General features: G+C 42.8%; 1 protein-coding gene across 1 annotated transcript in view; it reads right to left on the reverse strand.

Annotated features, from left to right (window-relative positions):
* Positions 1 to 27214, reverse strand: part of CACNA2D4 (calcium voltage-gated channel auxiliary subunit alpha2delta 4) — a 111008-nt gene that overhangs the window by 65329 nt on the left and 18465 nt on the right. The window contains exons 9-20 of the mRNA XM_090145274.1: positions 26291 to 26365; positions 25420 to 25509; positions 18811 to 18924; positions 17935 to 18013; positions 15865 to 15998; positions 13275 to 13352; positions 11899 to 11979; positions 9667 to 9741; positions 8205 to 8291; positions 4651 to 4722; positions 794 to 855; positions 82 to 149 (exon numbers count right to left, since the gene is read on the reverse strand). Of these exons, the coding sequence (XP_090001400.1) occupies positions 82 to 149; positions 794 to 855; positions 4651 to 4722; positions 8205 to 8291; positions 9667 to 9741; positions 11899 to 11979; positions 13275 to 13352; positions 15865 to 15998; positions 17935 to 18013; positions 18811 to 18924; positions 25420 to 25509; positions 26291 to 26365 (1015 nt within the window). The remainder of the gene's footprint in view (positions 1 to 81; positions 150 to 793; positions 856 to 4650; positions 4723 to 8204; positions 8292 to 9666; positions 9742 to 11898; positions 11980 to 13274; positions 13353 to 15864; positions 15999 to 17934; positions 18014 to 18810; positions 18925 to 25419; positions 25510 to 26290; positions 26366 to 27214) is intronic.

Consider the following 27214-nt stretch of genomic DNA (forward strand, 5'->3'; position numbering starts at 1 on the left):
TGTGAAGGAGAAGTGAAGGAGTACATTTCAGGGTAGCAACGTTGTCTGTTAGGACAATGGGGCTGTTCCAGATTAACCTACCTTCTTCCACTGAAGTGTTCCCCAGCAGAATGTACTCCCCGTGTCCCCTGGACAGCACAACCCCCAGGCTGCAGGGAGAACAGAGGCTGGTCAGCAAGAAGAGGTGTAATCCTGAAACATGACAATGCATTCCCTGCAGTTGCAGCCCTTAAAGACATTAACTCCCTTCACAGCAATTAAAGAAAAGAACATCATCAAAAGAGGATTAAGTGAGATCTGATTGTGGCACAAGAGGCTAAGGAACCTGCTTGTAGGGCTATGAGACAGTTTTGGTGACAATGTATTTGGCCAAAGTTGTAGGTTCAAATCAACAATAACACATATAAATTCTGTTCCAATTTTAAACCATTTCAGCCATGGAAAAGCAAACAAAAAGAAAATGTTTAGCTTGATTTCTTACGTTAAGTTTTATCATTTTCAGTTTACAATAATAATTTTGTTTTAGAACCAACACTGGCACACAAAAACATTCAGTGGAACTGAAAGTTGAATATATTCAATTTCTCTGAACTGAAACAATGTGCTTCACCTAAAATGTAGCTTTTGGGCTCTGAACTTCAGATAAATAACTTTTTTGATGGCGATAGGAACAAATAAGTCAATTATTCAGGCTGCTCTACTCATGAGTCACAGCCTGCTTTATGACCAGTTTGCCATCCCTGATGGCAGACTTCTGATGTATTGCATTGCTGATTTATGAGCCCATTCTCACCTGAAGGGTGTGCCACTGATGTCCGTGAAGAAATAGTCATTTGTGAGGAAGAGAACTCGTTTCTGGAATGAGAATGAATAAGAAAGTGAGAGATCATGAACAGATCAAGGTCACAGTGGCAAGACACAGTGGAGACCTGAGAGTAACATCTTTGTGGTTAAGGAAAATAAGTTGATCGTCCCCAGTCGAGGACTGACTGGAGGCAGAGATGAATGTGTAGTATTCAGTATATTTAACAACTTGTGACTTTCAAGATCCAGGCAGCCACCCTGTCTTTCCATCTAGGTCTTCAGTGAAATCTTCCTTTGCTCTAGGGCTCCTGCTCAGGATGGAGGAAAGCTGCCTTCCCTCTCACATCCTCCAAGCTAACACAGTGAAGTCCTGCTGTTCTTTTACTGCACCAAACAACCCTGATGGCTTTGTACATCAACATGGTGCCCAGCAGGAGTTGGGATTCAGTGAGACGGGTAAGAAAGAGGGGTGGGGTGGGAACAGAGGCAGGATGGCAATTGTACTGCAACCCACTGCTTGGGTTGGCAGCTAGGGCCAGCTCTCCTCAGCCCTGTGGGAAATGATGAGATTCCTGACATTTGCTTTCATGCCAAACTGGGACATAACATTAACATATTCCAATTTTGTTAAAAAACACCTGTAAAAGAAACAATTTACATTTTCAAATTAAAGAAAAGTGCTGATTCAAATCCAAGCCATTTTGATTCATATGAAAATATTTGTTTCTGACTGACATTTCAACTCAAGAAAGCTGCTTTAGAACTTCAGCTGTTTGCCAGACTGGTCTTTTCCTATAGGAAAGTGGAATTCTTTTCCAAAGGAGAAAAGTTTTTGGAAAATTTTTATCCCACCCTTAAGGCAGAATAGGAACCCTAATATGTTTAAAATCCCAGTCCCAGTCTGAAAATGAGGTGAGAGGATGTGTGTGGGAGACAGCAAGTGAATACAGAAAACTCACTGTTCCCCAGGGAAAGTCATGCCTGCTCTAACCTGCTCAAGCCATGCAGCCATAGAAGAGGTACAGTGCACAAAGGAGAGGTTAGCACTGGGCTGATGAGAAATGGAGAAAGGCTGGTTTGTTTTTTTTTTTTACAGTGAGATGATGGCAAAGAGCTCAGCCCTTTCTCTTCCCTCTCTCTCCATGTATGGTAATTGTGTACTGCAACAGAATAGACTTTTGCTGAGCTGAGATGTTCCAGAAAGGCTACAGTGACCCAGGCAACATGGCACGGTGGTGGAGAAAGTACAATTGAGACTGAGACTCCCTGTTTATAGTCTGATCTGATGGGGAAGAGGCAGAGCAAAGAAGGAGATGTGGGTAAGCATACAACAGATGACAGCCCAGGGGTACCACTGCTCTGAGATATTTCAGCAGTGTTTGCTCTGCTCATCCTTTACTCCCTACCTGCTGCCCCTCTTCTGCACACAGAATCACAAAATATCCTGAACTGGAAGGGACCCACAAGGATGATTGAGTCCAACTCCTGGCTTCACACAGGACCACCCAAAAATCAGGCCCCATTTCTGACAGCGGTGTCCCAAAGTTCCTTTAACTCCAGCAACCAAGGTCTGGTAACACGTACATTTCAAGTTTGGGTACTGTGACTGTTCTAGGCAGTCACTCTTGACTAACGCCATCAATGTTTGCCACAGGCCCATCCATTTGTCCCCAAGCTGAAAACAAAGGCAGTTTTTGCCACCAGATCTCTCTAACTTCACCTTCATTCCTTATATTTCCCTCTCTGTCTCACTCTGCCCTCGATACTTTCCCAAGATCAGCCTGGGGAATTGCTGTTGTGTGGCTGACAGAATTCCTATCCCCTTCATTCAGCCCTTCTCTCCTCTGACTGCCTCATTCTCTGTGGTTCCAGGCTCTGTCAGCACTTTCTTTGTTTCAACTGCTGCTCTGCTTCATCAGCTAGCACAGCAACAGTGGGAAATGCAATTTCACTTCTGGTCTCTACTCCGTGTATTCAGATAATAGTAAAATTGTAACTTGCTCAATTTCTGTCTCCTATTATACTTCATAAGGCTCACAGCGTTGCAGAATAAAACACATAATATCTCTTACCAAGGCCACTTTTTGTTATTTTTTTTTTCCTCAGTAGGAAAGCAGAAAGATGCCCTTAAAATATTGAACTAAAATGCTATCTTTGGATGACTCAGAAGATATGTTACTGTGGGTGCCCAGAGACAGAAAAAAAGAGGTTAAATTAAAGAAATAAGCAATCTAGACTGACAAAGAATAGATCTTGTTGGAAAACCCTGTTCTTTTCCAACAGAATAACAAAGATAATGCATGAAGAGAATAAAGGACATGCACTGTATCTGGGTTTATATAAAGAAGTTGAAACAGCTTTTCATGAAATTTTATTCTAAAGAATCATTTAATGTGACTCTAAATTCTGGGATCTGGAGTGAGAACCAACAGCAGTACTCTAAACAGAAAGAAGCAGTACACAGTGCATCAGGAAAAGATGACCTATTCAGAGAGAGAGACTCTATTGGGAGCCATTATGTACAGTGATCTGTAAGATAAAATAAATCAACATTTCTCTGCATATTGTGTTAGCAGCTCTGAAGATTATAAAGATGAAAAGGAGGAGGGGAATTCAGGTTAAAAAAAAAAAAAAGGCAACTGGAAAAAATAGCTAAGAAACATAGAAATGTAGGCAGTAGTTCTAGGACAACTGTGGGATGGAGAAAAAAATGAAGGGACAGCAGAAAGGAGGTCTGGGGCTTCCTGTTCAGAAATAGCCTATTGCAGAGAATAGAAGTGCTCTACAGAGAAAGAGGGAAACAGTGCTCAAATAGTTCAGTGAAGCTCTGGTACCTAGATACCAGAAATGATACAAGAAACAAAGGCAACAAAAATAATTGCTCAGTTGCTTGGACTGAATATTGTGTATTTCAAATGTAGATGTTGGGGAAGGGCAAACCCATTGACAGCTGACAGTACCTGATAGTTGTAAACACCAAAAACAGAGATGGGTAATTTAGTTACAATATCTAGCAATGCAACCATTCAGAGGAAATGCAGGGGTATCTTCACTGAGAAATGGCATAATTTCAGCTTATGGCTGTGAGCATTGGCCTGTTGGAATTGGTGCTGACTGGCTTAGCATGGGAGCAGACCAGCCAGCTCTATAAAAAAAGATGGAAACTTTTTTTGGAAGACTTCTGGGCAGTTAAACTTGCAGGCCTCTGGAATACTTCCTAAGAGGAAATGATGGAAGCCAAACTCTTTGGGAAAGTTAAATAAACCCAAATGAAAAAGTACCAGTGAACCTAAATATACAAGACAATTTTGCACTGATTCCAGGGGAAGATGTACAACCTTACATTAGAGCTGGTAGGGAACATTCACAAGTCTCCATTTCACTAGAAGTTTTCATAAAATGCTTGTAAATATTTGCATAGAAATTTAATCCTGGACTTGAATAAAGGAAAACACATTCTGACAGAGTGAGGGACAGCTTTCTAGAGTGTTTTTGGGTAAGGAAAGAGAGTTGAAAAAAGCATCCAAGCCTCTTTCTGTCAGCTCAATGTGTCTTCCCCATCTCTAAACTCTTGACTATCTCTGATTCGTTTCACAGCCCTATAAACAATGAACAGCATGCAGGGAGCTGTGAGGCATTTCCAGTGCGTTTGCTCATGCAGAATGCTGATAGGTAAAAAGAGCACTTCTAACTATGTTCTATTTTATGTCTTTAGCACGTGTAACGTATGTGGTGAAACAATAAAATCCTCACACCAGAAATGCTGAGAGTTAAAACCACATCCTTCATGGTTCTTCAGCATCCATTTCCCCTCCCTTTGTGTGACCTGAGCAGGATCATTCTTACCCCTTTATCCACAGGGACCTTCACATCCATGGAGAGGTAGCCTGTTTCCCCATTGATCATGGCAGATCTCAGCTGCAGAGGTGAACAAGATCAGCATTAGCATCTCTGGTAGAGCAGGATGGGAATTAATAGAGCTGCTCATTGTTAAAATACAGGGCCTGACAGGAAAGAGTGGGTGTCACTTTTTTCCCCCCACAGCTTGTTTTTTTTTTACTTCTTTTAAACGGAAAACCTGTTCTTGGTGGTCAGGATCTTTGTCCAATCAGTGACACAGAATAAAAATGGCTTATGCTGAAAGCCTGTTGATATGTCTTTTGAGCTAAAGGAAAGGATCTGGAAGCTATGAAACTGTCAGTCCACGTTTCAGACTTCATCGTTTGGCAGCCAGAATGTCATTAGTGTGATTCTCTGAGAGCCTGAAAGAGGAGACACCTGAGAATCCCACCGGCTCCCTTAGGCTGACTACAAAGCCCTTTGGCATTTCTTTAAACTGATTTATAAATTATAGACTGTACAGAGTACCACTTCTGAGTGCAACAAAGCAGCTGTTTAACACAGCAAAGCAAGGCTGTGTGATAGCTGGAGAGGCAGTGCGAAGCCCACTTTATTCAATCCAGGTTCCAAAGTCAAAATATAATTTTCTCAGTGACTCCCAGCCTCTTGCGAGCAAGAGCCAGGAAATTTTTCCATAAGTGCAGAGGGTTTGACATTAAGTTCAGCCTGCCAGAGCATATCAGCCTGTTGCTTCAGCCTGGGTAGAAAAAAAAGGTGGGAAGTAGCTTATTCATTCACACAAATTGCTTCCGTACTTCCAGAGACAGGCTTCCATTCAGGTGCCGGCCAGACTCAACTGCATTTGCTTTACAAGACCACAGCTCTATTTATTATGGCTGTTTGATGTGGGTTATTTACAGGCTTAGAAGCTTGTGTTTTCCAAAGTCCGTGTCTTGGAAATCCAAACACTGACTGGTACTGTAACTCCTTGCTAGCTAAGAGAGCTTGACCTCCTGCCAGAGCCACAGCATACTCTGTTCTGGTCTGACAGCCTGAAGCAATTTCTCTGGGTTGTGGATTCAGTTCGGTTGTTGCTGTTTCATTCATGTCTTCTTGAATGTCAGCCATCCCTCACTGCACCATGGGGCAGTGGAGAAGTAAATCAATGGGAATGAGATCTCGGATCTCCTCAGCCCCAGCCTGTCCACAGGCAGACTACATGCTATGCCCCACTTGGGGCAGCAGTGGCTGCAGGTTGCTGCTTCTTGCTGTTTCTTCCATGTTAGCTTCTCCTGCTCTGAATATTCAAAAGCAGACACAGTCCTGGCATGCAAGATCTCAGAAGCAATGGATCCGTGCTGTCACCATTACAGGCAATGAGTGCTGGTGATTCCTTTTCCCCATCCACTCATGTAGCTTCAAACCAATAGACATACAGTTTTCCTGAGGGTTCTTATAACATCTAGGTGTTTTGCCACTCAGTCACAACATCCTTGCACACTAATTTCCTCTTTAAAAGTTCTGTCAAGGCTGAAGAAACTCCGTTTGGGTGGCAGTTCTTGACACTGGACACGATCCCTCAACTCTTCCCTGTTTCCCTCACACTAAGAATAGCCCAGAATTTCTTTACAAGCAAGCCTAAACTTCCTAGCTGCAAGTCGCACCATTCTACATCAATTTGTCTTTTCCAGACAGTGCTATGTTCCCTCTCTTCTTCTCTTTGGCAGCTGGCTGTATTACACATCATTAGCACTTAGGCATATTTTTCCAGTCTGATTTTGCTGCTTATCAGTGTTGCTGAGATTACACTGCAACTGATGTTGAGTCTGTCATTGATCTAATACCATAGCTGTGAATCTGAGTGTTGAAACGTTGGCAGCTTTCTGCTGCAGTGGGTGTATCTTGAGAGACTCTCAACTTGCTGAAGTCACACTGCAGATATTGCTCACGTCACTGAATGTCTCTGTACTCTCAGTGGCTGCAGCCTTTCTTTCTTCTGGAAGATGCAGCAGAAGAACACAAAGTGGCTTTGTTTTGCATGCCTCTTTTGACATTTTATCATTTTATTCTGATTGTGTAAGGACTGAAACCTTACACTGTGCATCATATTAGCATTCAGATAGCAATGTTATTTGATCAGACACTAACCTGGTAGCCAAATAAATATGGCAGCAAAGTTTTAATTTCCTCAAAATGTGTATATATATACACACACACACACATACACGTATGTATGTATTTGTGAAACAGCATATTGGGTATAGAGAGAAGTAGCTCCCATAGTGGTTCCAGTAAGATAGAAAACTACCATGGGAGCAGAAATGCTAGAAGACATCAGCGAACCCACACAAAGCCACAGATAACCCGTATCTTGACAAGTCCACTGCGTATAGAACTGCTTATTTTTACCTTTTTCTCTATGTTAAACATGTAGATGTGGTATTTAAGGATATGGTTTAGTGGGCAATATTGGTGGTGGACTGTTGAACTAGATGATCTTTTCCAACCTTGATGATTCTATGATTTTGATTCTATATTTCAGTCTCATTTCCTTTCTCAGTCTGCCACACTCTTCCACCCCAGCACAGCCCTGAGTGCTTGCCCTGCACTGGCCATAATAGCTGCTGTGATCCCCTTGCTGGGCTCTTTGTCCCACCTAAGTGGGCATCTATAGCACCAGATCTGCTTATCTCAGCAGTCTCCCCTGTAATCCAGAAGCATGTGTCCTACAGCTAATTCTATCTTACTCTCAATTCAGTTCTTATCTTAGTAACTTAAGTAGCTATTCTCTCTTAACTCCTTTGAGTAAAAGAAAACCAGCTATGGAGGAGTTCATCTACATTCCTGTTGTATCTGGATTCCAAGTTCTGATACACTGCAACACGCAGCTGTTGAGATGCATGCTGTTTCTTGTTAACCACTTTTTAATAGTTTTGCTTAAGACAGAGTAGAAAAAGCATTTTCAAGTCATTTCCCTTTAGTCAGCTACTGTTTTCAGAGGTTCCACACGTGCAATAAGGTGTTTTCTGGAAAACCATTTTCTTAAGTGATATATCCCATACGCTCTTTGTCGATCATTAGAAGTGACTGCAAGCTTTAGTCTCTTTTTGAATTGCACTTTCTTCCTTGCTGTGAATTTCATTAGTTGAGTGGGCTCTGCTATATCTCACGTACTGCATGTACAAGTAACATCATGGGACATCTCCCTACTCCCAAGCTTTTCTGGCTTTGTATTAAGCTGAATCCAGAGGTGCAGCAGCTACCACCAGCATGTGGGCCATGTACACACAGACTGACTCCTTGAAGCATCCTCCAACTTCTTCCTTCCTCTGCAAGTACTTTCCCTCCCTGTTCTGTGGGGACAAAAGCTCATACAGATAAGGAAGGCAAGAAATTAGTAGGGAGCACTGGCCTTGTTCTCTTCTCACCAGCTTCTCATAGGGCCGATTACATACAGTAAAAGCAGGAGTGCCACTTCCCTCCCCCTCATTCTGTACAGGTATGCTAAGTAATAGTAAGAAGGAGCTACAAAAAGCTTGAATTCATTTTCCAATACTCACTATTTCATCCCGGTCTTCCCATTCCACTTCTGAGAGATCTACACTGTTGTAGTTCGGCTTAGGCTTCAGTTTCTTTCCTTCTTTATACTGATATTTATTAAAAAAAAAAAAAAAAAGAAAGAAAATCAAAGAAGAAAAACACTCAAGTAAGCATCCAGATAAACTAACCTTTTCTAAACTAACCTGTGAAGAATTAAATTGAATTCAAAGAATAATACTGTCTCATTCTCTGACTGGGAAGGCAGCACTTGGGTGCAAGTGCCTTCTCAATCCCATGCTGTGTATTTCTTTATGCAGGCACCGTTGGGATATTTCAGGTGGGAAAGGCTTTTTCAGGAGAAAGGGACAAGCGAGAACATAGGTGAACTTGCAGATAAAGGGTATGGCCTAGTTTGTGAGAATATTCAGCTAAATAGGTCAGTATGATACACTTCAATGTGCTCACCTCCAGGAAACCACTTTTTTTTCCCCACAGCTAAGAGTGTAATCCCATTAATGCTATTACACCAGCAGGAGATCTGTTCTGATAGGTATTAGGCTTCAGCTTCACTGAGAAAAATGGAGGCTTTTCACCTCAGGGTTAACTGATAAAAAAACTGATAAAAGACAACTATTTGCCTGTCATCTTCCTGATGAAGAAAAAGGCATGAAGTAGACTCAGAGAGATCAGTTTCAGGTGGAGGATAAGATAGCAACCTTACCTGGCTTTGCCTTGCCTCTCTGGAAATGTGATACATTCCTCCTCCTGACTTAATGAAGTAACTCCCCACATCTGTGGTCTGCCTTTATGAAGGTGGCTGCTGGGAAGCCTGTGGTGGCACTTTCTTTCACCTGTAGCCATACTAACTACTATTGCTGTGCACGTGGAGATTTTTTGTGTTGACAGGAACATGTATGAAGTATCAAATGCATAGCGTGCCTGGGTAATGAAACCTGCTGGGTGTTCACAGAGATGTGTGGTCTGGAGTTCCACGTGGTACCACAAATGAGAATTATCCTTGCATCCACCCAGCTGGTTTACTGATCCCTAAGTTGTCTCTGACTTACATGTGACTAGGATTTGTGGTGCTGGATCCTGCTAGCCTCAGGTTCTCCATATGTCCAACATTACAACTGTGTGCCAGCTATTACTGGGGTGCTGAATGTTCCTGAAGGAGGTGTGTGAGGGGTCCTTCAGCCCAGCAGTGAAATGCTGCATGCATGCAAATACACCCACAAATGTACCCACAACACAGCAATGCACAAATATATCATCCACATGCATTCTTACAGAGAGGAAAGGCAGGGCACCTCCCACTTCATACACATGCATGCATATATACATCTATGGTTGTGGCATTGATTTCTCTGTTCCTCATGTTTCTGAGGCTGGTATATCAGTAAAACATGAGAAGTAAGGAGCACCCCTGAAAGCCAGTTTTTCCACACTAGCAAAGCTTCTTAAATTCTCAGTTGTACATACCAAGGGACGGAGGTCTGGGTGTGAGAGGATGTAGCCATTGTTGGTGTTCAGAAAGGCATATCCATGGACACCCAGCTGGAAAAAGAGGCATGAGAATAATTAGCTCTGCTTTTGCTAGAAAAACGGCTGCATAAGGATTGCCACTAGTACCCTGCCAACTCAGAATATTCACAAATGTTTTCTTATTAAAGGTATACACTGGTAGAAAACAGGCTTAATCCTAAAGCATTTATCTCTGCCGTTTTGGCTACTCTGAGAGGACAAACCATGCTGGAGTGGGGAGCCCCAGATGCCTCCTTTAGAAACCAGGTCAGTCTGCAGAGGAACTCCGTGATACGTTCTGGTTGTTGGCAAGACCATACGGAGCCTCGGCCAGTTGTATAGGCCTCCCATTTACAATGCTTTTTAAAGAGTAGCATAATCAAGCCAGAGCAGGCACCGTCTGACCTGATCTGCAAGAGATTTCCAAGAGAGCAATTACTCAGATCAAGCCCATACATAATACAAATTCCAGCTTAACTTGTGAGTTGCTGAAAACTCATGGATAGCCTGTGCTTGCCAAAATAAGAGGTGTCAGAAGGAAGAATGGTAAGGTTTCTATCTTCAAAAAAAAATGTAGTAACTTTATGTTCCTATAGAGACAATCTTGGAGGGCTAACAATAGGAAAGCAGGGAGGTAAGTCATTCACTGCACTTTTTTTGAAGGGAATGGATTATGTATTGCACAATCTTAGATCAAAACTTGGACTCTATTTAAAAGATTCTTTTTTTTTTTTTTCAAATTGCATAGAACTCAGCATGGCAGATGCATCCAAGGCACTGGATCAGTACTACATCAAATTTCCTTGCTGGCCTATTAAAGATGAAAAGCGCGGGCTCAAGTGAGCTCTCAAGGTAGCTCTGGAACTGGTCCTTTGTAGCCTGTATGCCATGGGAGTCAAGGTGAAGAAATGAGGTTTCCAAAGTGGTCTGAAACTGAAATAGCTTCTGGGAAATCATGTCCTGCCTCTGATGTAAAGAAACCCTTCAAATATTTTCCTTTCTTCCATGGCATTGCTTGGAGTAAGGGACAATTCTCCTTCTAAGTCTAGAAGAAAGATTATTGTGACACATGGCTTTTGAGTGACACTGAGGAAGGAAAATGAAAAGGTATAAGTGTCCCACAGAAAATGAATTTGTATAAAAAGTGAAGTTCCTGGACAAGCCTCTCACAGGCCCAAACCAGCTGGCATTGGTCTGTTGAGTCCAGGCACCCCAATACTCTCAGTTCCTGGGTTGCCTGAAGGGCAGTTTGCTATAGCTACAAGCAAATGGTCTCTAAATCCTGCATCTAGGTCTCAAGTGCCACACAGATGCATTGCCTCTGACAGCACTTCCATTCCTATGAGTCTCTAGCAATCAGATTTTGGACAGCTGCCTAACTGGTAGTTGTTGTCTGATAGTTCTTTAGCAGAAACTGGAAATTGGAAATGATGGCTCAAACTACCTGATTTCTGTGGTGATTCTAGGAGGAGTTTACCATCTCCTGGTATGCAGACCTATTGAACAAAATGTCACTGCACAGAACTTACAGCAGAAACCAAACTAAACAGCACATCTCTGGAGTGTTTGCCTATTGGGAATGCTTTTTCTTTTTTAAGATATATCGAGCACAAAACTAGTGGAAACTCTTGGACTAATTCTGGAAAGCAAATATTCTGTCTAGGTATAGCATCAGTGAGTGAGAGCCAACTTCCTGTTCACTGTGCTGCCAAGAAGTCTTCAAGCTGAGCTGGAAAAAAAAAGGACAACTATGCATAACAAAACCATTTGCTTTCCCAAGTCCATTCAGTTGTTAGATTTTCTGCCAAGAATATGTTGACAGGGAAACTAGTTTATTTTTTGGCAACTGATATGGCAGCTTATCCACTGGGAACTGGATATAAAACATTAGTTTTTATGAGATGGACTATCCGATCCGTATCATCTTTGAGGGATCTGAGCAGGTGATCATAAAGTCAAAACTGATGATCAGTTATGAATCCACTGGATCATCCAGTCCCTGTGTTTCTGAGGCATCCTAAGGGGTGAATGATTTCCTGTGTTCCTATGATGTATCACCACAACCAACTGCTCTTGCTTTATGCTCATTCTTCTTCCTACAGGCAGAAGAATGACTTTTCAGAGACATGCCCATGGAAGAATGACTAATGACTTTGCTATATAAAATAGCAAGTTTTATCTCAATCTTACCTTATAACGTGGAGCAAGTTTTAACAACTCCCTCAGTGGCACATCAGAGCCCACCACACCCAGGAGAATGCCGTGAGATCGCTTGAAAACAAGAATTCATTTTCAGAAGTAAAATTTGGGTAGTTTTCTGCCTGAATACACATTGCTGCCTTCCTACTGACCTCTCACGTGTTCTCTCCAAACTTGTGTATGTTCATTTAAAACCAGCTAGCATATGTCAGAAAATCTCAAGGGTTGCTGTAATGTTTACGGATAGGAGCATTTCTATCCGACAGTAGTCCACATTTTTTGCTATGATTCAGAAGTAATATAAAATGACTGAACACAAGATTTGAGGGCAAAAGTATTCATTTGGTATGTGTGAATAACAATAAGGACGAGGCAACCATGCGAAGCAATACATATTCGTTTGTCACCGGGCTAAGTGAACCAAATGCCAAATACAAAATTATCAGTCTAGGACAAATGAATGCATGAATTCCCCACAAAATGGGAAATTGTTTGTTTATAAATGTCTGAGGAAAAAAATGGCTCAGAAGCTCCCATTGCAGTGCTGTATTAATACAGGCTAAGGCTGGCCTAGGGCAGAGAAGACAGTTGTTCACAGGATGTAGGTGGAGAGTTTGTGCCTTGTACAGCAACAGTGAGGAACCAGAAGCTGAGACGAGGCTGAGAAACTAGAAATGATACAGAAAAGTGTGTAAAGGGTTTCAAAATCCAGAGGAAATGCCCTCATCAAAGACACCTAAATTTTCTAACCTTTTTACCTTATCAAAATAAAAACAGGTTTGACTTTATTGCAATGTAGAAGATAGTTCCCAGGAGAAAATGCCAAAGGCTACGTGCTTTTTAGTTCAGCAGAGAAAGCCATTATGATGGGAGTGTGAGCCAGACAGACTCAAAGTGGAATTTAGACATCAGTTTTTAACAGAGTGAGAAACTGCAATGAAGAGGTCAAGACTGGATGCCTTTCTTCAAGGACACTTTGACCCAAACACAGGTTATTGGACTCATGAAGGACTGTTATGTGAAACATAGAGGTCTGTAATAAAATGCATAGACGAGACAAAGTAATGATTACTTTCAGTCTCAAATCTTACAGGGCTGTGAATTAGGCTGGCTTTGAAAATGGAGGGATAAAATGGGGAGGAGTGTCGTGTTCAAGAGGTATTTGGAACAAATAGTATTCAGAGGAAATGACAGACTATCATTTTGACAGACAAATTATCATCTGCACATCCTGCCCGAAGTCTACTGCAGTTCCTAATGATCAGGCAGTTTTTCAGAGAAGTGTTGGCTCTAAAACCCCACAAAGGTGTGCTGCAGTCTTACACCTCTGTTGCTGGAAAGGAGAGCAAAGGCCATGTTGCACTCACCGTCTCATTCTTCTTGCTGAAGACTGGCATAGCCACTGTTGTCATGAGCAACAGACTTTGAGCCTGAGATGCAAAGAGCTGCCAGAGAACAACAAACCATGTGTTAGCGGATGCAGTACTGCAGATAACCCAAGCAAAAGGCACTGGAAATCCCAGGGAACCCAGATGTTGGGTACAATGAGACACCTCCTTGCCTCCCACACCCCTCTGAAAACAGATGGCAGCATTTTTCAATGCTTTGTATCCAACAGGATCGTAGGATGAATGCTTGCTCATGTGGGGTGATGAGAATAGGCTGAAAGCCAGTGAAATGTGTTGAAGCAGGAGAGTGAAGAAACCTGTAGAAATGGTGACACAACTTAAAACTGACACATAATGGGTGTATAGACATAGGTACTTATGCAACAAGTGTAAAAACCACCAACACATGGAGCACAGAATGTAGAAAAACAACACAAATATGAGTAAAACACAAATATCATCTATATGCAAACACATGAATAGCATCAATGAGAAACAGCATAGGCAAATGTTTAAAAGGCACAAATACACACACAGCTTGCTTATATAAACTTGTCACTCAGGCATCTAAGCATAGGAAAGACAGGGGACAACACAGTGAGCTGTCTGTACAGTTGATGTGCACACGTAATGGGGAAGCAGAAGGTCCCATTAGTGCAGAAGATAGATACTCTAAAACATACAAGAAAGGAGGTAAAACAGCCAAGATACATGCACAAGAGTCTCCCAAACATGCCTAGCAGTGAAAAGGACCTATTCTCTTGATGGCAGTAGCATCTCCCTTCCATTTCTGCTTCGGTCAAGTTAGTAGCAAGACGAGAACTGACCTCCTGTCTCTATTAGTGTACATGCTAGGAGCCATACAGCAGCCAGCCAATAACCTATGTAGTTGCTTGATGGAGATTTGAGCCCAGTGTCTTGAGTTATTGGTCTGGATGCTTCTTTGTAGAGAATTCCCTTCCACAGTAACACTTGTGCTAATACACAACAAACTACTGTCCCCAGCACTTATTGAACACGTGGAAGAGATCCAGTAAACTAAGCTACCATACGACACAGACACCCCTATCTACTCTGGACCCACAGCACAGCTCTCCAGTACATCCAGCATTGCCTCCCCTCTTGTTTGTGTCAGAGGGCTCCTCAGAGGAGCAGACTCCCACCCCCAGATGTAGAGGCCAGCTGTGGCTGTGTGTGCTCACACTGACACACCGATCAGCACACGGCAACGGCACGCACGGCACGCTCACAAAACACAGGGCAGCAATTACCTCCTCAGACTGTGGCAGCTAGTGGGAGACATGGATGAACAGGTGAATGAATACACAAATGGAGGAATGAAACAAAGATGGAAGAGCTTGGAGCAGAGGGAAAGAACTGCAAACCAAGGCAAGAGGCAAGGAAAGAGACACAACAACAAAAGTGCAACAAACATATCCCAGAAACTGTGGGTTCTCCCCAGTTCCTGTCAGGGCTGTGGCAGACGTCCTAAAGATGCTGTTGATCACAGCTATTACTAGTTCCACAGTGGAATTCTGTCCAGGAAATACTATACGAAAACATTCTCACTGTTTCTAGAGAATTTTTCCTCTGGTCAGTTCTAGTTGTCACAATTATTCAGAAATCTCTCTGTGGTGAAGATGCCAGTGTATGAAAAAAAAAAAACAAAACCAACACATCTTTCTAGAAGCATGGAAAACACAAAAAGAAGCGTAACTTTCCCTTTCTGTAGCGCAAATAGAAGTGGAGATGAAGACTGAGAAACATCTTCTGTTTAAGGTAGTGCAGGGGAAAATACTTTCAGTGAAAATCAACTTTGTTTTTCCCTTCTCTCTTTTGAATTTCAAAGGTGCAGGGGCAACATAACATCATGATGGCACCTGCTTGTGGTCACACTTTCTGAAGCCTTCCTCTGAGGCAAGGAAGGGGCGTTGGGAGCCCCAGGTTCCTGGTTCTTTGTTTCCCTCCCACGAAGTGAGATGTGCCCATTACCCACAGGCTGAGCACAGGGCCAGTACAGTGGGCAAGCTTACATCTTACTATCCCTAAGAATGAGAGCGTCAACCTGCCTCCCAAACTGAGATCTGTGTCTTTTTGTGACTAACAGTATGTGCTTAGGTACTGGGCTAGAGGAAGTAAATCTCTATGACCCATATCTTGAGCTGTAAATAGTCTTTCCTGTGAATAATCCTTTAGAAGGTAGCCGTCTTTCACAGGAGCTCTTCTTAAGTCATGCTGTGTCTGTGTGATTAGTCCTGGGCTCTTGGGTCACTGCAGATACATACCTGAGTCTATATATACATCTCAGCTCCAGGAGCAAGCAGAAAAGAAATACTGCTTGTCTCAGCACAGCTGTAACTTCTATTTCCCAACCAGCTCCTGGTTTTACATAAATTTCAGGATTTCATTTAGGCTCTGATACTACTACAACTCTGACACATAAGATATTTAGTTGGGAACAAGGACAAGTTATATGCCTAGCATACTAGCTGAAGGTTTAACACCTTTAGCAGATTGGCTCATAGGCCCTACTGTTTGCTGACTAAAGACTTGAAGTGTCATTCCTTACCGCACTGTCCATGTAGGCTTCAGTCCATATAATGTCGTGGTCATGGTTGATGACCATAGGACGGCTGAGAACATGCAGGTACTCCATCACATTCTCCTGGACGTCCGCCAGTGTGGAGATCTGGGTATAGTAGCCTTCATGGAGAAACAGAGGCATGAGTCACTCTTCTGACACGTCCCTCATGTTTACAAGTGAGTAAGTTAGAAAATGGTATTTCAAAAACTGCATCTACCCAGACAGTTTTATCCGCTCTTTACAAAAAGCACCTTGACATGCCTTGTAGCCATGCTTTTCTATGTATACAAGTTTTCATGGAAATCTAGAGTTTCAAAGCACTGGTTCTGTTCTTCTCAAAGCACTGGAACAGTACTCAAGACCGGAGTCTTGATATAACACAACAAGCAGATGTAAAAGGCTGTTTTAGGTCTTAGGCAAAAAACATTCACTAATCAGGCTGCCTGTGGTCCTGAATGCCATACGCAAAGAAGGTATTCCACCAAGCTACTCACATTTTTACATAAAGCCCAAACTCTCAGCTTCTCTTGCACAGTGCTCTACTCTTTGCTCTGCCTAGTCCACCCATTGGAAGCAGAACCAAAAAGTGTAAGTTACCTATTTCCAGAGCTTTCTCTCCACAAATGGACCTATAGCAGTCTAATATACAACAGAGAGTACAAGGAAAGAATGTCTTCCAGTTATCAAAAGATTGTCAAATGCTAGCTGCTTAATTAGTTAAAAATGCTAAACATGGATCTCATTGGTTACACTTGGTGTAGCACAGAGTATGTCAAGTATATGGAAAATTGTTATCACTAGGAAATCAATGCCATGTGAAATGAGTTGATAAGCTTTGTGATGTGGAAATATTTTGTGTGCTTGAAAACGAAGATTGAAGAGCTGTATAATATGTTGAAATGGAAGAGCCAAGATCAGTGAGCCTTCCTTGGAGATCGAGTTTGCTAAGTGAGAATTGAAGTGTGAAGAGTATATTTTTGTTCTCAAGGATAATCCATTCTCACATCTTATAGTGAACCAACAGTACTGTGAATTTCTTGTCACTAATCTTATGGTTGAATATGCAATCTGAAATCATCTTTTTTTCCAACTAATAAAAAGTAAAAATGTTACTTGTGTTTCATAATCTAACAGGTAAACATTTGAACCTTGGACATCCTCAGCATATGTACACTCTACAGACCAGCAACTCTTGTATGCCAATTATTTTCAATAGCAAATATACCCATGTCTTTCACAGAGTCTGTTGAAGACACTGTTCAGACAGAAAGAGATGAAGTATCCCCAAGTGGTCAGGCCCCAAGCTCAGTCTCTTTCTCCTTTTGTTGTAAAAGTGTACAGACATAGCGAGCACTGCAGGTTGCTGGCCATCGCCAGATGTACTAGGGCCAAGTTAAGCTCAAACAGACAAGACTTTTTTTCCCTTTCGTTTCCCATGTCTGATTGGTTTAACTGGACTTTTAAACTGGCCTCAAATAGATAGGGATGACTCATCTACTGTGAATGAACTTTCCCATTCATGCCATTTCATGCCGGCTACAGAGAACATTGGTTCTGGGGCAGAATTAGCAAGCTGTCCTGGTACCTCAGTGAAATCACTGGCACACAAAGAATTTGTCTGGAATATAGGGGTTAACCTGCAGGCATTGTGAAAAATGCTGTAAAATCCTTAAAAAATATGCTTGTTTTACATCTGAATCAAAAGATGTCAGGCTTACTGACAGAGGTTTAGACAGCTTGTCAAAAGCCAGCAGCTGGAACACAATAAGCACAGGGACTTAGGTGGACTACAGCTGGCATGAATTTCGGTCACAGTGTCCCTTGGCACCGAGACAGGAAAACATGGTGGCTCAGCACCGAGGACTTGGCATTAGCTGGACACGGGAATACTCCATGCAGACTAGCAGGGCCTGCTCTTTCCTTAGGTCATCTTCAACCCAATGGTTCCTGGGCCCCAGCTGTTGTGGGGAACTAGTGGGGGAGTCCAGGGACCCACAGTCATGATCCACATGCGAGCTGAGCGGTTGGAGTTGGGTAGCCATTACCACACTGCACCTTTGTTGTTGCAGGCAATCCATTTCACGTTGGGGGCAAAAGTGACCTCCCGTCCAATGAGGTAAGTGAAAACCCGGACCTGGGAACGAGAAAGAAAACGTAGCCTAAAAGAAGCTGACACACACTACCAAAACCAAGCGGTCAGGGTTTGACACCCTCCCATTCAGCAGTGAGTGCTCACTTGTGCTCTGCCTTCATGCAGAAACAGGAGCCTCTCGCTCCATTTGTTTCGCGTTTTCTGGGCTGGAACTTCATTTCCAATTACAATAAGCTCAGAAAGCCAAGTATCACCTAGGATCATCTGCATAACAAGGCAGAACTGCAAATTCTGTTTGATTTTAAGATAGCAACTCTGCTAGGCACTCAGCAACAACATGCAGAGAGATTTATAGCTCACAGGAATCCTTTACCCAGGGGAACAGCCGGTCATGTAAGCGTTTAAAGAAAGCTTCACCATTTCTTGTGTTTGACTAACAACAAAGGAGTGAATCCTGAAATAAACAGCTTTAACAGCCCTATGCTCTGGTAGGCTGCTTCTCTCCTTTTGTGCATTGCTGTGAGCTGGGATGAGGTAAACAAATAAATCTGGAGGGTTTAGGATGAGCTTGGTCTATTTAACTTTCAAAGCAAACAGGGCTGGGAGGTACTGAGAGAGGTTGTCTGGGCCATTCCACTGCCCACCATATGGACTGGTAACAGACAAAGCTTTCCCAGACAGGGCCAATTATAAACAGTCCAGCCTGGCTGCTTGGTGTTAGCAGCAGGATGCACGCAGGTGTTTGGATGTTCAGCTGTGCCCAGCACCTTGGATCATCTTCTTCCCACCGTGGCTGGATAGCACCTTTCTTTGCCCTATCTGTCTTTTAACAGACAAACCTTTCGATCTGGCCAGTTGTACTTTTCAAACACAGCTTCATAATCCTCCACTGCTCCGTCTGTGATCAGCATGATGGCTTGGTTACACAAGCCTCCTTGGCCTGCATCTCTGAACTGCAAGCAGAGTGAAGAGGATTAGTTATTGCAGCACTGACCCTTCCCATGTTGCTGCAGTGTCTTTATTCACCAAGGGCCAGATCCTATCTTCCTTGTGCAAATCTCACCCTGTGGACAGAAATCTCTCCTTGCAAACGGACGTTGTTTTGATATTGCATATGGGTATATATACATATTAATTTCTACAGCACTTACTAGCTAATGTGGTTGCTGGAGGCTTTACAGAAGTAAAACAACAGAAAAAAAGCACTGTAGAGGAAGGGTGCAATTCACTGCTGCTTTACAGCTTGTGCAGTCACATTCATTTACACTAAATGGCTATAGACTGACCATAAACACTGCTATTCTGATTTGACAGCAATAACTGTCACTTTTTATGGCAGAAAATGTGAGAGGAAGGGGAAATCAGACTCATTATTTCAAGGCAAATCCATCAATCTACCAAAAAGAGCAATAAGAAACCGGAACACATGAGAAAACAAGGCTGCTGCCATCAGTGCTGAAATAGAGCACAAATGCATCAGATAGAGAGAGGGTACAGAGGGCACACATGCTGTACTGAGAGGGCCAGTATCTGTGCTTGAGTGATATTCAAGCCATATAGAGGCAGTTAGGAACCTGGTACAAATGTCAGTGCTCTGTTTCTGTGTTCTGACCGAGGAGAGGTCTAATCAGCATAGAAGGCTGCAGAAGCTGGTATGTAGAGTGAAAAGTACAGAAAGAGGAAAATGTGACAGCTCTGCACAGAAAATTAATGAGGCAATGGCATGAGATGGAGCGAGTATGGGAGGCTAATTGAAGGGTGGCTGAGGTTATATCAAACAGCAGCAATTTTAAGCTGGAGAAAATAGACATATATTATAAATTAGGAATAAAGACTTGAAATGGCAAGACTAATTGCATAAAATAAAAGTAAACACTGGACAGAATGGAGTTCAGGGTGTGAACTGGGACTCGTGAAGTGTTTCAGGTTTCAATTCACAAGTCTCTTCTGGCTTAGCAAGGCTGTTAGAACAAAAGGCAAGCATCTTTACCAGTATGAATGGCACTGTGCTACTACTGCAGATTGGCATCATGGCCATCAATAGCCAGAAACCTAGTCAAAGTCAAGACTTCTCCAGTCATTTCACCATTCCTACCATTACCTCTATGATTATTCATCTGTATAAAATACCAGAGCCGGTGTTAGTATAACCATAGTGTCTCCTTACATTTATGTTAGTGGTCCTGTCTTCTACAACACCATTCTTAATATCACTGAAATAAATGTTACTCTACTTCAATGACCATGAATTCAACAGCTTCTGAGTGACCACTATTAGAACCACATGTATGATCCCATCCCTCACTGCTGCTTAACAATCATTTTATATCACTGACCAGAATCTGGACAGATGATTACAAAAGAGAACCACAGAATCCTTAGGGTTAGAAAAGACCTCTAAGATCATCCAGTCCAACCATCAGCTCATCCCTACCCTGCCCACTGACCATATCCCTCAGTGCCACAACCACACGGTTACTGAACACCTCCAGGGATGGTGACACCACAACTTGCCTGTGCAGCCTGTGCCAATGCATCACCACTCCTTCTGAGAAGAAATGTTTCCTAATATCCAACCTGAATCTCCCCTGGAGCAACTTGAGACCGTTCCTTCTCATTCTAAACAGTGGGGTCATATGCATATCTTTCTCTGTGGAGTCCCCAAGCTCTGATGTTTCCAATGGTCCTGAAAGTTTCTATACCTTGTACCATGGAAAAGCCCTGAGTGCCAGCTGCAGGATAGCTGGAGCCCCCAGGAGTGTCACAGCAGGAGTGTCTCCTGCTTGGCAAGGAGACTCAAGGCAGAGCCTGGGAGTGCTGAACAGCAGCAAGAATAGGATGCCTTTAGGTACAAAGAAAAGGGAAAAGCATCTGACAGCCACGTGGGACTGTGCTATAAAACCACCAGACGAAGAAGATGAGAAGGAATCTCAGGTGAGCTATTCCTAGGACAGATCCAATGGTTTCCAGAGAGAATGGCAAATGTAAATTTTCATCACAGAGGTGCAGGGTTATCATGGTGCAGGAGACATCAGAATGAGGTCCATATCACAGATATGCAAGCCTTGTAATTACAAAAGCAGCTTATTCAGACTGTTGCAATCTGCAAAGTGTTTTGTTTGGGCAATTATTAAATTAATGCTTTATTAAGGTTGCCAACAAACTACTTCAGACATCTCCTTGGTAGCTTCTTTAGACTTCATAATACTGAGATACTAAGAAATTAGATGCTGTATCAGAACAAGCAATCTCCTAATTACTGGAGTAGATGATATTTTCAACAGGGAAAATGAGATCATCATTGTCACAGAAATAGAGATCAAAAAGACAGATTTAGAAAACAAAGGAAGAGGTAATCCCTGATGTTTGGCTGGCTGCAGCTGTAGCAAATGATCTAGAAACACTCACACGAAGTTCTGAGCATAATTCCCTGCTCTGACTGAAGACTTAAGGGTGTGAAATAAGGTGAGATGGGGAGCAAGACGCCCAGAGACCAGATGTTTGAAGGGGTGTGGGTTAGAGATGCTGTCCGTCAATGCGGGTTGGGGCCATGTATTCTCCTGTATAAATTTGGTCGTGTTGCCAGGAGGAACAGGCATGATCTAATTCATTCGGGGTCATGGTGTCTTATGCTCAGTTATTTGTTCATTGCTATTTACTTTGCAGTTTCAGCCTGGTCAAAACAATGGTGAAGCAATGGGAACATCAGCAAAGCTCAGTGACATACACACCCCCAGAATAATGGTTACACCCACCTGGCCAAATGGCTGAGTGTCCCCCTCCACCTCTGTCTGCCCCATTCACACAGACATGCCTTCAAAATTATGAAGCATTCAAACTTATTGACAAGTCCCCCCTAGGCAGAAAGTTAGCACTAGGGAAGGAAACAGAAAGTCATTGAAGGAGAAACAAGAGATGGCTTTAAGCAGAATTGCAGAGACTGGCAAGCAGGAAATTCTGAGCTTTGCACATCCTGGAAAATGTACTGCAGAATCCAAGCCCAGAAAGATGTGAGTTGAATCAAGAAAAGATTTATAAACTTTCTGGTGAGAAGAAAGGGAATACAAAGAGTACGTTGGCAGATGGTAAAACAAAACAAAACAACAACAACAACAACAACAAAAAAAAAAACAGCAGAGAAATAATCAGACAGAGATGCTTTATAGCCTCCATGTTTTATCATCAAAAGAACAGTATTGTAGTGGCTGGGTACAGTCTGAAGTGGTAAGAAAGAAAAGAAAGAATTACAGGAAGGGTCACAAAGTGATTGGATTAAAGAAAAGGCAAACTGAAAGCGTTCATATAATCTGTGCTGAGCAGAAAGGGTAAGAATTGCAGAACATGCTGCTGGACTGCTTGCCCTCTGGGCTGAGACCAGACTGGGACCTTACTGAGATCCCAAAGGGCAACAAGGAACTGACAGAAAGTACATTTTTACATGGGGAAGATGGGTAAGTTGTCCTTAAGCATCTACACCAGTGCTAGAAAAAATAGTGACAGTCCTACCATGAATAAGCAGAGGTAAAGTCCCAGCTAGGTGGGATGTAAGAGGCCACAAGCTCTTTCGATTTCTTACATCAGACAGGTTTACTCTCTCCATGACACTAATTCTCAGACATTCATATTTCACCAAAGACCAATTTGTTACCAGTTTCACTTTTTTTTTTTTTTTTAACCTATAGCCATTTGGGAATGAGCTAGTCATAATTAATCTCACAATTTCTGTCACTTCTGAGTGCAGCAGTGAGTCAGGGTGCCATTAAACCAGCTTGGTGTCAGGAGCAGAGTTTGTTCCGTGGTGGACTCAGAGAGCAGAATCCAGGCTTTCTTTTCCTCCATGGGATCAACTTTCAAAATGCCTACTTACTTAGAGGGCCCTGAGAAAGGACAACTCAAAAGAGCCCCAGATTTTGCACTGCCTTATCCTAAGAGGTTGACTATAATGAATTAATGAAGGTATGTATGATGCCCCTAGGATTTGGGGGAGTGTGTTTGCATAGGTATGTATGTACATACATATATATGGCATGACTACACAAATATAAAAAAATATATATGGGAAGAATAATCAGAGGCTCCAGTGCAGAAGAGGAGGCTGAACATTGGCAGGAGAGAAATACTGCAGAGGCAGATCAGCTGCCTATGAATTAACAATGTGAGAGCATCTGAAGAAAGGTAACTGTTGTCTCTCGTTGTGTTAAGAGGGCTGTGGAGTGTAAGACAAGGAAAATAATTATTCTGCTCCGCTTAGCGCTCGATAGCTCTCAGCTGCAGCACTCAGCACTGCTGGGAGCACTCTGCTCCAGGGAGGTTGGAGAGGCCAAACTAAGATGTACACACCTGATGGAAAAGAGCGAGATGTGCCCAGTGTGTGGGAGGAGAGAAGGCAGCAGTGAGACAGACTCGAACTCGATAAGCCAGAAAGGAACTCAGAAGACTGTGCTTGCTACTTGAGAATTTGAAAACGCTTTCTGAATGCCATGCTTAGCACCATCAGTTCCCCTGCGATGCATATTTCAGTGAAACTACGTGGTGTGGGGCTGCATTGAAACAGAGAGTGTAAGTGGCTTATGGAGCGTGGCAGAGGCAGGGGAAGCTCTGGCTAACTGTGCTCCTGAAGCTAATGTGCGGATTGCATTTGAGATTAAAATATGCCCTGCTTCCCCCAGGGCATCATGGAGGGAAACAAGGGCGGTGAGATACCGTACTCTCCTTCACCCCCCTCTGCCACTCATAGCTCACCGAATACGTCTCTGCCTGGCTATTAATTCTAAGAGCGATTGGGCTGAGGAAAATTACCGGGGAAATTTTGCAGTCACTTTCATTATAGATATTGTTACTGGTTGTCTATTGTAATCAGCAAAGCCCGTTTCATCAGTGTGATGTAGCATCTTTCATTCTCTTGCGTATGCTCCTATGAACAATAACAGGGCAGACAATCTGCGAGGAACAGTTATGATTACAGGCTGAGAATGTGAATTTTGTCTGACAGATGTGGGGTGGCTGCTTCCACCCAGGCTGCGCTCCAGCCCTGCCATTGCGTGCCTTATCTGCATGACTATGGCAGCAGCACCACGGGTTTGTTTCAGGACAAGGTGATGCAGACCCCTTTCCTCCCCTATGACTGACTGGGATCTAGCAGAGCTTTAACAGATTTCAAAGGCCTTAAAGCACACAAATTTTTGCAGGGGACGTCCTTCTGCAGACTTGGGGATTGCCTAGTCCAATGAGGGAGGAGGGGTGCAGTCTAGTGGGGCTGTGCTCCATTCTTCTCCACTGAGTCCTGCAAAGCTGTGCTGGTTGAGAGGGCCTGCAGCTGAACTGCGTTAAGCTTCTTTAATCTGTTGTCACTGTATATAACCAGTGACATGTTAGACTTTAAGAAACCAGTTTTATTCTGGGGGAACAACAGTTTAAGTATTCTTACTTGTACTGCTCAAGCCTACACATGCTCTGGGTCTTTTGTTATGAAGATAAAATCTATTTTGCCATAAAATGTGAGGATATGTTTAGGTAAATCTAGCAGACATCTAGTGTATGTAATTGTTCTAGGTTTGTATCATTACTTTTTCCATGGTCATCTAAGCAATTATTTTCCCCAAAAGATGTCAAATTACATCAGTGATGATGCTAAATTACTCTTCTCAGGTTGCCATTAAATTCATCACGCTTTAGTTACCACTGCCAAGTCAGTTCAGCCACCACACTGGTTGATTCAGCTCTGATCATACTTGCACCAGCATAAATTAGGAACATGGTCACTGTGTAGTCAATGGACTTAAACTTACAGTCTGCAAAATGAGTAAGAGTGGAGTATCTTTCCCAAGATGCCAACATTTCTGTTACAACCTTTAACATCAGATCCCCTATTTGGACCACTGGCATCATACTGCTGTGTATATTTTGCCAGCACCAAGGGCATGGACTTTTTTCCATCTAACTCACTACAGACAAAGTAGTGAGGAGGTGGGGGTATCTAGCAGCTCTTGGGCCTTTTTTTTGTTAATATTTCTTAAGGAATAGAATTCAGTCACACATTTACCTCCAAGCAGAAATCGCAAATGTTCACATAAGGCAATGAATTATTTATGAGTCTTATCATAGCCAAAATCCTCCTGGCCTGTGATGAGCCAGTGCAACACAGCAATGAGGAGGAGGAGAGGATGATTCAGTGGGGCCAAGTGAGGAGATGTCCCCCCATCTGTGGGATCTACATACCCACGAGCACTGCTCCCCTGGGCACTCAACTGCCATCCTGGGCAGGTTAGCAGCATCACACACAAACCTACACCTGGTCACTCTTGTCACAAATTCAGGACCCATGAGAGTGGTTTGCACAACCCATATCAACTCTCCCCACAGCATCATGATGAATATGCTAAATCAGATACAAAGGAGAGAGCAGGGATACACGCGCCCTGTGTGAGCATCAGCAGAGAGCCTCTTACCTCCCTCAGGATTTTGAAGGACTCAGTCAAGGCCTTGTTCACCGTTCCCACTCCTTTTGCCTGCAGTTCATCCACCAGCTGCTTGAAATGCTGTCAAGAACCCAGAAAAGCGGTGGTGAGCTGCAGGCAGGCTCATTCTTGGAGGGAGGAAGAAAGGGAGACCTGGAGAGCCCATCCTTGTGGGCTCCCACCCTTTTTTCATTGCTGGCAGTGCAGTGTCACACTGCCATGGATGGAGGTGGAGAAGTGGCTGTGCTGTTAGCAGTGCCATCGCATTACAGAGCACAGCCATTGGACTTTGAATTCCCAGTGGATCGTGAAACATCATAAAAGGGGAAAAAAAACCCCAAACAATCAGATATTAGACTTTCCTCTATCCACTCCTTCAGGAGAAACAACCAAAAAACATTCCTGTGCATGTGAGAACAACAGAATAAGGGAGGAAGAAAACAAGCGTTCAAACTGGCTTTGATCTGATTGAGACAAAACCCTCAGAGAGTGCCCTCCACAAAAAGGACAAGGTCCAAAAGACATGAGGGTCCACTGGGAAGCGCTGCAGGAGATGTTACCCTTTGGGGGCATACTCTGCAGCCCAGAGCTAGGCTGGGAAAGAAATCTGGAGAGAAAGTTGATGAAAATGTGAAGGGATGCACTACCTGGTTGCTGCCATTTAGCAACAAATTAACTCAGTGTCATGGTACCTTTATGCAAAGATGAACCAGAGCCAGCACACACCACTTAGGAGATAACATGCTTCTAGGAGATAACTGTTCCTTGCTTCTAGAGTTTCGTGTTGCAGCATCTTAACCCCATGCACTTATCACTTATCATTGCCTTGCCAGGATAGCATTAGTGGAAGCCTGGTACTCACCTCTCTGTTGTCTCTGTCTGCTTGGACCAGGATACCCTTAAAACAGGGTTCAATAAAATGAACATAATCATTGTACTGCAAAGACAAAATGAGAAGAAAGTTGGTGCAATGTCCTGGGTGAAGGCTGAAAAGCATTATTGATCGTTAACACATTTTATAAATCTTTCCCTTTCAAATTGTTCGTAGTGATCAAGGAAAAATATAATTTTGATAAAACACATGTATGTTTAAATAACTTGTTAATTATAGGGTTTGCTATATTAAATTTGGGCATATCTACACATGTAAAAAATCTTTCCCCACTCAGACACTCTAGAGATATCCACACTCTACAAGCTTGTGCCCCTTCTTACAATTGCTTATTATAATATTTGCACATATTTATTTACTTCTGTAGACTTTGAGCCCCAGTCATCAGATGAACCTTGTCAATGGTTTTGTAGCCCAGCAGTCAATGTCCCTGGCACTCAGCCAAATAATAACATATCAAGTTACCCCACATCTTCTGAATTACAATTACTTGTGCAGTGTCTGCTTCCAGCCTGATATGTAGGAAGGAGATGCCATTATAAACCTTTTCCTCTACGGTTCAGATGAGTATATTTGTCATAGGCTAAGGTGGTACTTACTGATGGTTACCAATGCTCAGCTTATCAATAGGAGCTTAGGTCAGGCTGTAATATATCTGGGCCAAAGACTCTTAGTGTAGGTGTAACATCACTTGACCTTTCTGTGATTTTATTTTTTTTTTAAAGAGTAGATTCTATTTACATCTTCTTAACAATTTCCTTCCTTTTATCTGCCAACACTATTCATCCCTCCCTCCATTCATCCACGTAAAGACAGAGCTGTCACCACTGGAGCTTCTAACCATGTTACACAATGGGAAAGCCGCTATGAAAAGTAGATTTTATATCTTGGTGA

The sequence above is a fragment of the Phasianus colchicus genome, chromosome 1 (assembly GCF_987193195.1).
Source record: "Phasianus colchicus chromosome 1, bPhaCol1.hap1.1, whole genome shotgun sequence".
NCBI classification, from domain to species: domain Eukaryota; kingdom Metazoa; phylum Chordata; class Aves; order Galliformes; family Phasianidae; genus Phasianus; species Phasianus colchicus.